Here is a 15,442-nt window from a genome sequence, read left to right as displayed (position 1 = left end):
TCTCGCGTTTCCACGGCGTTCTCACCGTCCCCTCCGCCCACTCCGACGGCAGGACGCACGCAGGGCGGGACTTCGAGTTCAGTTCGCTTAGGCGGGAGACGGAGCTGAGGTGGAGGCTGTAGGAAAATCGGGCTTGGTCATTCAAGCCTGTAAGCCCAGTACTCAGGAAGCTGAGGCAGGGTCAGTAATGAATTCAAGGCCAGCCTGGGCTACATAGCAAGACCCAGTCCAAAACTTGGGAAGAGTAACTGGTGAGAGGCGCGTCTCTGGTTGGGCTCCTTCACTTCTGGCCGCACGCTAGCCTGGACGCCAGAATCTGACTGCTTTTCTCTACCACAAAAGTCCCCCTGGTGTGCCAGGTTACTTACAATGGGGTTTTGTCCTTTGTCAAGGGGCAGGCCTCTGGGGAAACAAGCTCAGCCAACGCCCTACTCGGATCCAGACAGAACTCCGGCTTAAGTGAGCGGCCCCTGGCGGTGGCTGTGAGGGGCTTCTGCCCCTGGAGTCCTTTGGGGAACTTTCTCAGTTGAAAGATGGAGCAGTTAAGAATTTACTTAGCTAGCCTCCGTTTTAATGGAGTCTGGAGGAAGGAGACTACCTCAAATCCTCCCTGTAGAGCCATATTTGTCGTGACTTTCAAAGCGTGAGTCAGACTTGCATTTGGCTCCATTTCTCAGATGAGCAAAATCGAGGCCTAGAACATTTAAGCTCCGGAGCAGTTTCTTTTCCCTATCCTGTCTACGCTTTGTCCTTTCATTCTTAGGATAAACCAGGAAGAGGCACTGAAGCTAAGTAGAAGTTGAATAAATTCGTCTCAGCCTCACAGAAGTTATAGAGCCAAGATTTAAACCCTTCTTAATCAGGTAAACAATTGATTTTCTGTCCACACAACTCTGTCTTTTTCCCGTGGCACACTGCACTTTACGATCCATTCTAGCGCAACATTTACCACAGTGTACAGCTCCCATTGATTTCCATTGTTACTAGACCGCCAACACCCTGAATGCAGTGGCCATCTTGGACCCAGCTTATATGATAACGGAATAAATATTTAGCAGATGGATGAAGAAGCAGGCCAGTAGCGATGAGTTCTTGACTTATTTTTTGAGACAGAATTAACAGGAAATGCCCAATTTTCAGGAAAACTATAACTTTACATCGTAAGGTTTTTCACTGAAAATTGCTACAGAGTTATTCCCACTCGAATACACACACCCTCAGAATCTCACAGCCTTTAAGCCATGATCTTCAGTGGGCTGCTCCTCTACCCCCAGAGGACTTAAAGGTCACTAGTTATTGACATTAGAAAAAACATCTCTGTAATTAAAAGTCTGTGCCTTGAGCTTTTCCATGCATTGGGAGTTACTGACTAAAGATCGAGTCCCAGGAGGGGGTTAATTAGGACAAGGGAAATGAACGTTTTTCTTCATGTTGCCAGATTGCTTTCAAGCAAGGGATTTTGCCTATGCTGTACTAAAGGCAGACAGAAACCTTTGTCCCAAGGAAATCCAGCTTTTGCTCACCTCAATAGCTGGTTTTAATTTCTCCATTCTCCAGTGGCTTGTTAATATTAGTACTGACCTTTGGGGCAAGGTGAACACATGGTTGGACTGAAGAGAAAAGGCTCTGGGTGGCTCAGGAACTTCTTTGGCAAGTACAGCAGCTAATATTTCAACACTGCACACACCCCTTAACAAGGGCGCTTCCTCAGCCTTCCCAGGAACCAACGGATGTCTCCGAGTTTTCTATTTGATGCCACCCACCGGACCTGCTTTGGGGGTCTGTAAATGCAAGAGAGCCATTGGAAAATTAGCGATGGAAGAAAAAGCCTCTAAGAGAACAGGTAGGTGAGCCTAAAGGAAAAATAGACAGGTCTTTTACAGGTCAAAAATCCTTCTTTAAGGGCTTCTTGGAAGATTTTCTCTGCATAGGAGTCTGATTTAGCTTTATTAAAGGGGATGGGAGAGTTGGGGAATGATGATATGAATACCTAATTCAACTGCCAATATTTTATTTTTTAATTATTTTATTAATATTCCAAATGTTGCCCCCTCCCTATTGTCAGTATTTTAAAATTCATTTGTACTTGACTTTTTAGGACCAAAAAAAGGTCAAACCCCTACTATCTTTGAAATTCCAATTTTTGTTTTATTTAGTTTTGGAAAATGGATTTAACTGTGCTTCCCATGGGGGCCTGAAACTTTCTATGTAGCCTGGAGTGGCCATGATTGTGTAACCCTCCCAGCCTAGCTTCCACCTATGTAGTGTATGTAATTTTTTTAATTAAATGCACAATAGAGAGTGCATCTCTGACCTCTCCTCTAGTGTATAAAGTTGAGTTGATTTGCTGTGAAACTTTGACACATTCTTTAGTTTCTCTGGGTGTCAATGGATACCTTAGTAAAACAGAAATTAAAGTCCCTAGCCTCCTTCCCACAGTGGACTGGCCTGATGATCCAGAAAGTGTAATAGGCAGAATCCAGAGTTCTTTTGCTTCAGAGCTTTCATGCCGTATGTGTGACATTCATGTTCTTGGCTTTTATGTGGCGTCCACAGGTAGTACCACCCACAACCCTCTATGTGCTCTCCTTCCTAACTGACTCGTCCTAGACGAGAATGCAGTGAGCTTTGTGGAGCAGACATGAGTCTGAAAATAGTGGCATAATGGGGTCAGAGCAGTCACTGAGAACAAAGGGATTCTAGGCTGCTGTCCCAGAATTCCTGATATATGTTAATACATGAATCTAGCCTGTAATCATGTGATTATCCGTCAGCCTTCTAGCCTATAACAAATGTACTCACAACCACACATTTCAAGACTTACCAATAAGGAGACCCCATTTATGACTTTATTTTCCATCCTATCTTGATACTTAAAATGAGCTTCCTCACCACACTGTACATGGAGGTGGGAGCAGGCTCTATGGCCGAACATCATACTGCATAGTTTCTTCCCTAGAGATAGTTCTACTTTATGGTTCAGCCTTTAGCCCTGAGTGTGAAGCTGAGTAAACCCTGTGTCTATAACCAATACATTAAAACGTCTTAGAATTTTATCATTTTATTCTGTGCCATCCTAAAGTTTTAAGGTTTTGGTTTTTTTTTTTTTTAGATGTTGCTCTTTACCTCAGAAAAACCAGCTCTCCCCTGTCCATTTCCCTGAAAGCTGTCATAATATCTACCATGGTGAACTGGGATTTCTTGTCACCATGTTTATCTCTTCTGCAGCAAAGAGATGTAGATTTTGAACATGGTCACTGAACAAGTGTCCTCCATACCAGAGCCCGAAATGAACAGTCAGCAGGTCACAGGGATCCGGGTCCCATTTTCAAGGAGCCCACAATCTACTTATGTACCAGACCAGAGGACGGCTCATGTGGCAATATGAAAACTGAAAGCTAAGCTAAGGCTATAATACTGACTTTCAGAGAAGATGAACACTAAAACTGGTCTTGATGAGCAAGACAGAGTTCAGTGAGAATAAAAGATACTTCAGGCTGAGCAAAAGACTAAAGGCAGGAAAACGCTGTGTTCGAGGGTCCTGTAATCAGCCAATGTGGTTAAACATGGGGGATCTGGGGGATAGAAGACTGGTAGGTGGCTTAGGACTTGATTTAGAAGAGTTTTGAGGTTGGGATTTAGCTCAGTGGTAGGCGCTATGCCCAAGGCCCTGGGTTCCGGTCCCCAGCTCCGAAAAAAAAAAAAAAAAAAGAAGAAGAGGTTTGAATGCTAGTCTGAGGCACTTCTCTAAGGCTTGTTTTTTGCTGTTTCTGAGTTCAATATTGCTAATGGTAGTGAACAGTTTCATAGTTCTAGGCAGGGTTAAATTAGGGTGTCAAACCTGGACCCTGAGTTTACCCATTCAGACCTTGTCAGAGGCCTTCTAGCTGCCTAGCTCAGATTTCTTGCTACTAAAATTATCTTCTTGATTCTTGGCAGTGTTGTAAGGACAAAATTGTAAACATAAAAGACATGTTCATGTTGTTGGCTAGATTACCTTGGACAAGCCATCCCCTCCTCAGGCCCATTTCCCTGTGCTATTACTGGGGAAGTTTGAAAGAAACAAATAAGATAAAGAAAATGTTACTTTGTGCGCACTGGAAAACATAAAAAGTCACAGCAAGATCATTAAAACAGACTTCCACTAATTATGTGACTTACTAGGATTAAGAGACTCATGTCTTGCAAAGTCTCTTTCTGAGACTCTAGGAGTTGTCTGCTAATCTGGAAAAAATTCATTATATTGTATTTTTTACTTTAAATTGATACATAATTGTTTATACTTGTGTGGTACAGTGTAATACTTCAGTGCATGCATATAATGTACAATGGTTAATAGCTTTATGTATCACCTCAAATATCTATCATTTCTCCTTTCCACCAGCTATATTGAAGTATCCAATTATCTGTTGTGAACCATAGTTATCCAGATGTGCTCTTGAACATCAGAAGTTATTCCTCCTGTTTCCCAGAATCCATCCTGTTTGTTCTCTCTTTTTTCCCTCTCCTTTGCCCACTAGTCTATACTCAGTTTCTCACCAATCTCTTTTAGGTTTGTCCAGTAGGTGAGAGCATGTAGTATTTGATGTTTTATGCCAGACTTAAGTTAACAGAAACCTAGGAAGGAGTTTACCTTTCTAATTGACACTCAAGAAGTCTTTACAGTATAAATGTTAATCCCATGTCACAATAACGTGCTAGACCTTGCAGATTACTTGGAGGGAAAAAGATGAATCATTTACTTCCCAAAGGAAACAACGGTGTTGAATCATATGTATTCAGCATTCCCGAGGTTTCTTCATGTGTATCAATAGATTGACTCTTCGCTAACATTGAGGGAATGGACCCTACTATCCTTATATCTAGCAATGCGCAGAAGTGAGAGTCCACCCAGACAGTATGGTTCCTAATCCCATTGTTATTGTTCTTAACTGCTGTGATCCATTGCCTCAGTAGGCTCCTTGAGATAGGTAGGCCTTGATGTTGAAAGTCTTATATGCTCAGCAACTGGAGTGAATCTAACCCTTGTATAGACTAAGGTTCTGAGAAGATATTTTAGGAAGTGTCTTAAAAGGCAAAGTAAAGCTGGGAGCATTTGAGGGCAGGGACTGGAGATTTCTTTTCCCGAGGGATTGCCCTTGCATAGTCCAGCTCAGTGGAAGAAAGTTGAGCTTCCTAATACCCAATCACTGGAGCTTTGCTGGGGGTGGGAAGGTTACAAAGAATGAAGTAAAAGGGCACTTGGACATCTTCCAGGCAAGCCATGCAGTTGCATGAATTCTACAGATAAAAGTCTGAAAATAACTGGGGGAATGGCAATAAGAGTGGGGACAAGGGAAAGGGAGACATCTGGATGAGATATCTGCCTGTGGATTTGTGCTATTTAAATAGATGCCATTACCTCTTGTTCCCCATAGTCTCCTCAGTGCGGTTTCCTCTCTAAGATCCACATCCCCAACACTTTGGCTTGAAGAGTTTTTATACAGGTTTGAATTAGATTCTGATGCCATTAGTGCTGGGTCATTTCAGCATTGGCAGCCATGTGAGCGGCCCTTACTTATCGGCTTTCTGCCCAGCAATGGCTGCCCTCACTCTCATTCCTAAGGTGTCAGATTTACTCTGATTTATTTAACCTTGGCTGGAGAGAGTATAAAGGTGATCAGATAGTGCCAATCTCTTTGAAGTGCCCAGGACAGCTCATTTTAAGAGGGAGAGGTCCGGTAGAGAGGCAGGGAACAAACTCTAGGGAAAGACAGTTTTACAGCACCTTTTGGAATAGGGTAAGTGGTGAGGTAGTGAAAGTCTACTTCCAGTTTGGGCCTTTAATTCCTAGCTCAAAACATTGCATTTTGATTAGGAACATTATGTTTGTGGTTTTGTTGTGGGGGGGCCTTGTAATGAACCTCTGTTTCTGAGTTGGAGCTTAATGTTCTAATTAGGCCTGCTTTGAAATCAATTTCAAAGCTCAGGCCTATCTCCATCACCTTTGTCATGCACACAACACAGGATGTAAGCACATGATCTTTGGTCTTTTATTTGCATACTCTACTAGTCCTGCCTTCATTGGCGAGAAGTAACTGGCCAGACCTGGGCTGTCTTGCTGGCTGCCTTCCTTGCTGGGCTCCAACTTATCTTCTATGTACATAGCCCTTGGAGTTCAGAGGCCTCTGCTGACTTCTGCTCAGCCTCTGGCTCTCAGCACCCACATCCCCACTTGTACATCCGGGAGCAGAAGAAAAAGAGGGAGCTGGAGATAATCTGTGAGAGGCTCAGAAGCCCAGTACATCCCCCTGACTCAGCCCTGCCCATCTGCTGCTGTGACTACAGCAACAGACAAGACAGCTAGGAAGATAGGAAGTGAGGTCCAATACCTTGTGGGCAGTGGTGTCATTAGCTGCAACGCCTAAGATGTCTCGAGAGATGGGAGAACTCACTCAAACCAGGTTACAGAAGATCTGGATTCCACACAGCAGCAGTAGCAGCGTGCTGCAACGGCGAAGGGGCTGTAAGTGAGGGTTGTCATTTGTGGGTGGTGGTGGTGGGTGGGTCTAGAAGAACAAATGGTGTTCCCCATCCACTCCTACCCTCACATAGAAGTTGGAATAGATGATCATTTGGATGAAATTGCTAGAGTATAACAAGAGGCTAATATGAGAAAGGGTAAGGAAGTAAGAGAAAGGCAGGTAGAAAAGACAACGATGAGGCTTAGATAAAAAGAACCCAAACTACAGGGACCCCTGACCTAAGGGCTGTCTCCCTTTATTTGAGAAACGGTCGGAATGCTTCTTGTCTGGAATGCAAGCGTTCTAGTGTAGTGTTACCCGAGAGTATTTTATTTTAGCTTCTCTTATGAAAGATCTGGGAACAGGTCTTGTTTAATTTATGCCAGGGTGAAAGAAGGTGATGGTCCCTGGCGTGGTCTCTCGGAGGCTAGGTGCTGAGTCCACACCATCTTCCACCATCCTCTTAAAAATAACTCTGTACCTGCCCCAGCTGGGGACAACTGCGTACTTGGCCTTGACATTCAGAGACAGTCTTGCTGTTCTGAGGAGTCGAGGGGACAGACAGTATCACAAAGACTGATCTGTGTTCAGTTGGAGCTTAACATCCTAATTAGACCTGATGTCTTTATTTTAAAGCTCAGGCCTTTGAAATTTTAAGGAGGAGCAGAGGCAAAGTAAGCAAAGCTTGTAAATAGGCTTTGAAACCGAACAATGCCTCATAGATAAGCAGGGATAATCGCTCAACAAGGTGTTTGCAGCCCAGCTGGAGAAACCAGAAGGGGGCTAGAGATAAGACATCTGCGGACTGCAGGACTCTCGGATAGCTCAAGCAGCAGCTGAGGAAGTGGCCGGACTCTTAATGTTAAAGGAGGGGTAGGCCTAAGGCATTTGGGGAGCAATACTTCCTAATATTAGATTAGTACATAGGATGAAGGATGTGTATAGAAGAAGCAGAGTGGAGGATAAAATCCAGAAATCGGTTCTCCATTGTTTTCTCCATCAGCAATTCTGGAGATATTGGAGTTTGGATGAGATAGAATGAGGTTCTGTATGCATAGGTCTTCCAGAGTAAAAACCCTTATATTCTTGAGAAATCTGCCTTCCAAGTCGGAGGGGCAATATACATTCATGACTTTGCAGTCACATAGAAGATACAGGATGGAGCTGACTATGACCAATACTCAGGAGGCAGATTCAGAAGGACTTGCTAAGTTTGAGAGCGGGTCTTAGCTTCACAGGAGGTTCTCAACCAGCCAGGGCTATACAGTAAGGCTCTACCTCAAAAGCAATACAAGAACAACCGCCATTCCACAGAACAGAAAAAATATGTGTTTATTTAAAATCTGAGCTCCACATTCCTTAATTGTACATAAGAGTAATACTGACCAGATGTAAAACTGTGTAGCTTTGAGCCCCACCTCCTGTCTTTGTAAACTGAGACGAGCCTTGTTTTGCTTCCGTTCCCTCACCTGTAAACTGATGTTGCTAGCAGTACTGTTGAAAAAGATTAGATACACGAAGCAGGTAATGTGCTCAGAAAATGACCATCCCATTGTGTGTACTTAGTAAACAAAAAAGCATGGTTACCTGCCTTTATTCAATATCATACCCAGCACCAAGTCCTGATCCTGGCCCAGCACAGATGCTATTGGCTGCTTTTACTTTTACCATCATTCTGTGTACCCAAGATACTCCTTAGGGAATAACTAAATTGTTACTATAAGCATTACTTTTGTAGAAAATTGTTTTATAGTAGTTTGATGCTGTGTGTGTGTGTGTGTGTGTGTGTGTGTGTGTGTGTGTGTGTGTGTGTGTGTAAATTGGTTTTGTATAGGGTATTTGTATTTGATAAACCTAGTAAACTTTCTTATTAGTTTTGGTAATTTCTGTGTAAACTGCAGCTTTTATGTTTTCCAGAAATCTTTATCCTTATGATTCTTAAATATCTTTTTTCTTACATTAATATGCTGCTAAGATATCTCACTTCTAGAACATGCACACACAGACATCCACACACGACTGCATGCACATGCGCATACCCACACTTATGCTTGCAGGCATACCCACACACATACAATATAATGTTAAAAGTTTATTAATAGTGTGTATTCATAAGTTGATCATAATTTTAAAGATACTTTTTTTAAGTTAGATCATTGTGTAATTAAATGAAGGCTTTTTTTGCAGCTATCTCTTAAGAGAGTAAGGAAGGTTTTTTTTAATTTATAATTTGGCATAGTTTTTAAAAAGTGAATTGGTGTTGAAACGAATGTATAGGATATATTTTCTAAATCTATTTCTATACAGCACGATTCTTTTTAACTTTAACTTTTTTGTGCTACATGTGTTTTCCTTTTTATGAGCTAATCTTGCAGTCCTGAGGCATAAAAGCACTTTAGATTTAGTTCACTAAAATTTTGTTCTGTTGTTGAGTATTTTCTTCAGGAGACTTAATATTCTCATGTTGTCCTTCTCTGGTTTTGATGTCAAGGTTATACTAACATCATGCAATGAGGTGAGAACTATTTTCTTTCATTCCATCTCTGACAAAGTTTGTCCCAGAACTATCTGTTCCTCAAATATTTGGCAGAACTTTCAGATCAAACAGTCTAGTCCTAGTGTGGCTTTGAAACCATTTAACTGTTACAGTTTCTCTGAAAGTTATGGATTTTTTTTTGTTTGTTTGCTACTTGTACTTAGACTTAGTAAGTTAAGATTTTCTGGGAATTTTTTATTTCACAAGTTTTCAAGTTGATGTAAAGTTTGTATGTGCCTCCTTTAAAAACCTTTGTTGTCTTGTTATATGTTCTTTTTCTAAGACTTATTTTTTTATTTTTTATTGAAAAAACAACTTTTTCACACAATACACTCTCTAACAACATTGTTCACTTGTACCTCTGTTTTATTCCCTTGACAAATATTGTGAACAATTTATCTGTTTTTGGTTTTTTAAAAAAAAAATGAGCCTCCTTTTTAAGCTTCATTTTTTTGTTTGTTTCCGTCCTGTCTTTATTTTTGCTTAATTATCTTTCTAGTGGCTATTCATAGCTTGTTCTCATTGAATATTTTTTAAGTAATGGAGTTAGATTATTTTCAAGCTTTCTCCTTCTCTGATCTACAGTTGACCTAGTAAATAGGGCTTGTGTTCTGTGTATGCATAAATCTTCCCAGACCATTCGAGAAACAGACCTTACCATAGACTTACATAATCTGTCACTCACCGAGTTGCCCAGTTGTCATCATGGCTTCAGTCTGTACTCCAGGACACTAGGCCTCCGTGGATTGCCGTGTGGAGCAGCTAAGAGGTTAATGCTCGGAGCAGCAGGACTCCTCTTGGAGTAAGTGCCAGCCCTTGAACCAGCTTCTGTTTAGATAGGTCAGTGTCATTGCCATGTCCACTCAAATTCCATTCCTGCAGAAAACAAACTGTATGATCCCAGGTCCTTGAAATCTGCTTGATGGAGCATTTGGTGACTGTTCTCTGGCTACTTGAAAAGAGGGTATATTTTATGTTAATTATGTGTAGCATTTATCTTAAGCTTTGTTAGTTTGACTGAAGTGTTCCAATATTCTGCTGGAGTTTGGGTTGCCAATTGTGGAAAATGTGTTAAAGTATCCTAATATTTTGCTAGTTTTGCCACCTTGTTACAAATAAATTTAGAACTGCTATATCTTCGATAATATCAAAAGTTAGTTATTATCAAATTACACTACAATCCCAATTTTCTTTGATATTAATATGTCTCTACTCAGTTTCCTAAATTCAATATTTGCCCAATAAATTTTCTTTTTTAAAGTTTGTTTTCTTTTGTTTTATATGAGACAGTCTATTATGTAGCCCTGGATGTCCTGGAGCCTGCTATGTAGACCAGGCTAGTCTTGAACTTACAGAGATCCACCTGCGTCTCCCTCCCAAGTGCTGGAATTCAAGACGTGTGCCATCACACACAGTAAATTGTTTTAAATAGAGAAACAACTCATATAATGTAAAAATTCACCATCTTGAAGTGTACAAGAAAACTATTTTGAACATATTCATATGGTTGTACATCCATCATCCCTAACTCCACTAATATGCATTTAAAATTGGAGTGATCTGGGAGGATTGGGGACTGAATATGACTAAAATGTATGGTATACATGTATGAAATTCTGAAAGAATAAAAATATTATAAGATTTAATTGATTCATAACTACATACTTTAATGATATTTTAATTCATGTATACAGTATGAATGATTAGATTAGGTAACTAATCTATTTATTAACTCAGACATTTATCATTTATTTGTGTTGGGAACATTTAAAGTCATTCTCTCTACTTTCAAAATTCATTGTAAGAAAAAGAAACTTTATACCCTTTAGAGTACCATCCCATTCCACCCTTCCCTCCACCCCTTGCAGCTACTAATCTACTCTCCATTTCAATGGGTTAGTTATTTGAAACATTCCATAGCAAGGGAAAGTAATGTGGCCTTTAGTCTGGTTTGTTTGCATAATGTTTTCAAGGTTAATGTTTGTTGCCGCGTGTTTGTACCTTTTTATAGCCAAATATTGTCTTATATGAACATACCACTTTCTATACATATATTCATAAGGTGATTGTTATTTTGCTTGTTTTTACCTTTGACTACTGTGAATAATAAATACTGTCATGAATATTCATGTATAAGCTTTTATGTGGACATAAATTTTCTTCCCTTTTTTTAAAAAGATTTTTATTTTATGTATTTAAGTACACTGTAGCTGTCTTCAGACACACCAGAAGATGGTATCAGATCCTATCACAGATGGTGGTGAACCACCATGTGGTCCTGAGTTCAATTCCCAGCAAACACATGGTGGCTCACAACCATCTGTAGTAGGATCTGATGACTTCTTCTGGTTTGTCTGAAGACAGCAACTGATACTCTCTGACATAAGATAATAAACCTCTAAAAATTATGATTTACACAATTTACTTTTATAAATCTGTGGGTTTCTTTTCTTTTTAATTTTCTCCTTCCTTCCTTCCTTTTTTCCTTCTTCCCTACTTCCTTCCTCCATTCATTCACTCCTTCCTCCCCTCCCTCTTTCTTTCCTTCCTCTCCACCCCCGCCTCGTTTTGGGACAGAATATTATGGGAGACTGGCTTTGATCTACCCAAGGTTGACCTTGAGCTTCTTATTTACCTGCCTCTATCTCCTAATTTATATTAAGATGACAAATATGAGCCACAATACACAATTGATATGGTACTAGGGATGCAATGCTAGAGTTTCATCATGCTAGGCAAATACTTTACCAGCTGAGCTGCTTCTCTACCTGTCAGGGTTTTTTTCACTGTTTGAGATAGGATCTTGCTAAGAAGTCTAATCTGTCCTTGAACTCAGGATCCTTCTGCTTCAGCCTTTGTAGTATTAGTATAAAAGATGTGAATCTCCATGTTTGCCTTCACTTCTTTTATAGTATCTTGTCTTTTCTTTCTTTCTTTTTAAAAATAGCCATATAGTTCAAGCTGGCTTTGAATTCCTGATCCTCCTGTCTCTACCTTCCTAGTGCTGTGTTGACAGGTTTATTCCACTATGCCTGTCCTCTACAGTATCCTTTAAAATACAAACATTTTTAGTTTTGAACAGTACAGAAGTAGAAGGAAAACACATTTGAGCGTAGCCTTGGCTACATAGCATATTTTTAGGCTTGTTTGTAATAGTCTTTTCTTTTTTTAAAGATTTATTTATTTTAGTTATTATTTATTTATTTTAGTTGTATGAGTAGTTGTACAAGTAGTTGTCACTGTCTTCAGACACAAGAGGGAATCAGATCTCATTACAGGTGGTTGTGAGCCACCACGTGGTTGCTGGGAATTGAACTTAGAACCTCTGGAAGAGCAGTGAGTGCTCTTAACCACTAAGCCATCTCTCCAGCCCGTAATAGTCTTTTCTTGCTAGTCATTTATGTATTGTTTTAAAGAAACTGTTGTCTAATTCAATGCTGCAACGATCTGTGCTTAGGTTTTACTTTAGGAGTTTGTAATTTTGGTTCCTATTTATTTGTTGCTCTGTGATCCATTTTGAAATAATTTTGTCATATGGTATGAAACAGTAACATAACTTCATTTTGTCTTTACATGTGAACATTAAGTCATTCCAACTGCATTTATTGTAAAAACTTCTTTCCACACTGAATCACTTTGACACCATTAATTAAATTCAGTTGACTATAAACTAAAGGATTTATTTCTGGGTTTTTAATTATACTGAGCCCCCATTAGTTACAGTCTTCATTACTATACTTTAACATATAGTAAAGTTTGCATATGGTAAATCTTGAAACTTTAAAACATGACTCTTTCAATTTTGATCTTCAAAATTATTTTGGCTACTTTACATCTTTTGCATTTTTATATGTATTTTTGGAATGGATTGGTCTCTTTCTGCAAAGGGGCTGGATTCAATCTGTAGATCAGCCTGGGAGTGTGGCCATCTTACCAATATGCACTCTTGGGTTTGTAAGTTTAATTTACTTAGGCTGCTCTTAACTTCTTTGTAATTTTTCAAAGTACATTCTTATGTCCATCTATTTAATTTTATGGCAGTATAAATTGAATTGGTTTACTTAATTTCACTTTATTTTTTCCTTGCTTCATTTTAAAAATATTTTATTTTTTGAGACTGTAATCACATCATTTCCTCCTTCCCTTTCCTCTCTTCAAATGCTTCCATATATTTGCTCTCTTTGAAATTCATGGCCCCTTTTCTCATTAGTTATTGTTACATGCATATGTGTGTGTATGTATATACATATATATTCCTAGATATATTAATACAACCTGCTCAGTCTGTATACTGTTACTTTTGTATATACTTTCAGGCCAGACCTTTTGCCATTGGACAGCCAATTGGTCTGATCTTTTCTGGGGAAGACATTTTTGTTACCACTCTCAGAATTTCTAAGTTGCCTGGAGTTGTTTGTGTGGTGTTGAGGTCTTATGGACTTCCCTCTATCCATGATGGCAAATATACTGCTGCCCTTCCTTGTTCAGGTCATGTGTAAGCTGTCATGTTGGTAAGACTTTATGGCATACCTCTTGTCTTTCCTAAAAGACAAAATCTCACAGAAAACTATTCTTTTATCTTTTACAATACCTCCCTACCTCCTCAAAGAGCACTGAGCCTTAGGTGTGGGATTAGTACTGTAGATGTTATCTGTTGAAACTGTGTTCCACAGCTCTACATTTTGATTGGTTATAATTTTGTTTCCTTGATGAGGGGTGAAAATTATACTTATCTGTGGGCATAATGACAAATATTTAGAATGTACTTAGGGATGATGCTAGTTTAATGAAGTGACAGTTAGAGGTTCTCTTCCAAGCTCTATGACTTCACTAGCTCTGAGTAGTTGGCTGGGTTTCTAGTGAAAGGCCTGCTTTTCAACTCTTGTGTGGCTCTTATGTCCAATGAGAGAGCTGTTGGTTACCGCCAAGGTATAAATGCCACTACTGTACTGTTAGGGTTATTATGCCATGCTGATTGTTGTTGTGGTTCATAGACATCATAGCTGAGAAAGATTGTTGGTTTCTACACTCCCTCTAATACCATAAAATCTAGTCCTCAGGAAAGAAGCATTCAGGTCAGGTCCAGCTCAGGTGCCTCTGGGTACTTTATCTGAAGTACATGGCTTTTTTAGCAACAGCAACTTACTGTCCACCTCTGGGGCCCAATACCAATAGCCTATAATGTTTGGGGAATATTTTGGACAATCTTGATTAATAATTTAAAAGAGGGCTTCTCATGCCTGCTGTTTGGGGTTTTGTTAGGTGGTCTTTGGGTCTTGGAGGGAACGCTGTCATTAAAGATGGAAATGTTCACTTAAACTATGTATGTATGTTTATACACCAATTTATGTGTACTGTAGGCATTTTTAGGTATTTAATAGTATGATTCCTTACAACTCTTAAGTCATCCTTACTCTTATTCTACCTTCTTCTATCCTTCTCACTCCCTAATGAGAGCACCCTCTCCCCATTTTTCTTATTTTTCCAATCAGATCACTTGAACCCTGCTATTATCCTCTCTATTGCTCCCCTACCCTTGCAGTGGTCTATTCTTCCTTTCCTGGTTTCTGCATTTACTCCAGGTTATATAATCCTATATGATGATTTGGAACTTGGGACCATGGATATGATGTTAATCCTTCTTGGTCTGACTTGTCTCACTCAACATGATCTTTTTTAGTTCCACTCCAAAGATATCCAGAGGTTCTTATGGGGCCTTCTCACTCGGGTGCAAAATCATTATTGAAGTATCCTACTAGCTTTGGGCATCTAGTCCCTTCAGTTGTTGCCCCTATCTAAGTTACCAATATGACACCGGCTTTTAATGAACCAAGTGGAAAGCAAGAGAGAACCAGCAAGATTGAGAAGACATTCACAATTTATTTACAAAACACCCGAAGGGGTCACATGAGAACTATTATTCAAACTACCTTATGTGCTTTGCTTCACCTAGAGATCTCCCAGAAGACCTTGCCTCCCAATAGCATTTCAGAAACAAGAAAAGATCCTATCTTATGACGTATTTTCATTTCATTATATTTTTTTACTATTTCCTATTCATAGTGTAGTTCACTTATAGTTCACTTTTCTCCATTATGTCTTCAAATATTTCTTTTGTCCATTCTTTCTTCCATATGTACATGCTAAGTATATATATTCATTTCCTATTCACATATATTTGGTTTTTATAATTTCTCTACCTTTTCTTATTATCTTTAACCACTTAAAAATTTGAATATGCCAGGCATGGTGATTCATGCCATTAACCCCAGCATTTGTGAGGGGGTGACAGTAAATCTTTGTGAGATTGAAGTCAGCCTGGTCTATAATAGTAAGTTCTAAGACAGTCAAGGCTATGGAGAGAGACCCTGTCTCAAAACACCAACAATAAATTTAAATAAAA

At 39.5% G+C, this 15,442-nt stretch overlaps 1 protein-coding gene across 1 annotated transcript in view; it reads left to right on the top strand.

Moving 5' to 3' along the window:
- The first annotated feature begins 114 nt into the window (after positions 1-114).
- Positions 115-15,442, top strand: part of LOC116889124 (6-phosphofructo-2-kinase/fructose-2,6-bisphosphatase 1-like) — a 52,040-nt gene continuing 36,712 nt past the window's right edge. The window contains 3 exon segments of the mRNA XM_032890296.1: positions 115-149; positions 764-863; positions 1,712-1,843. Of these exon segments, the coding sequence (XP_032746187.1) occupies positions 1,753-1,843 (91 nt within the window). The 5' untranslated portion in view covers positions 115-149; positions 764-863; positions 1,712-1,752.

The sequence above is a fragment of the Rattus rattus genome, chromosome X (genome assembly GCF_011064425.1).
Source record: "Rattus rattus isolate New Zealand chromosome X, Rrattus_CSIRO_v1, whole genome shotgun sequence".
Lineage (NCBI taxonomy): Eukaryota > Metazoa > Chordata > Mammalia > Rodentia > Muridae > Rattus > Rattus rattus.
The sequence above is the reverse complement of the archived record's forward strand: the minus strand, read 5'-3'. Positions and strand labels throughout refer to the sequence as shown.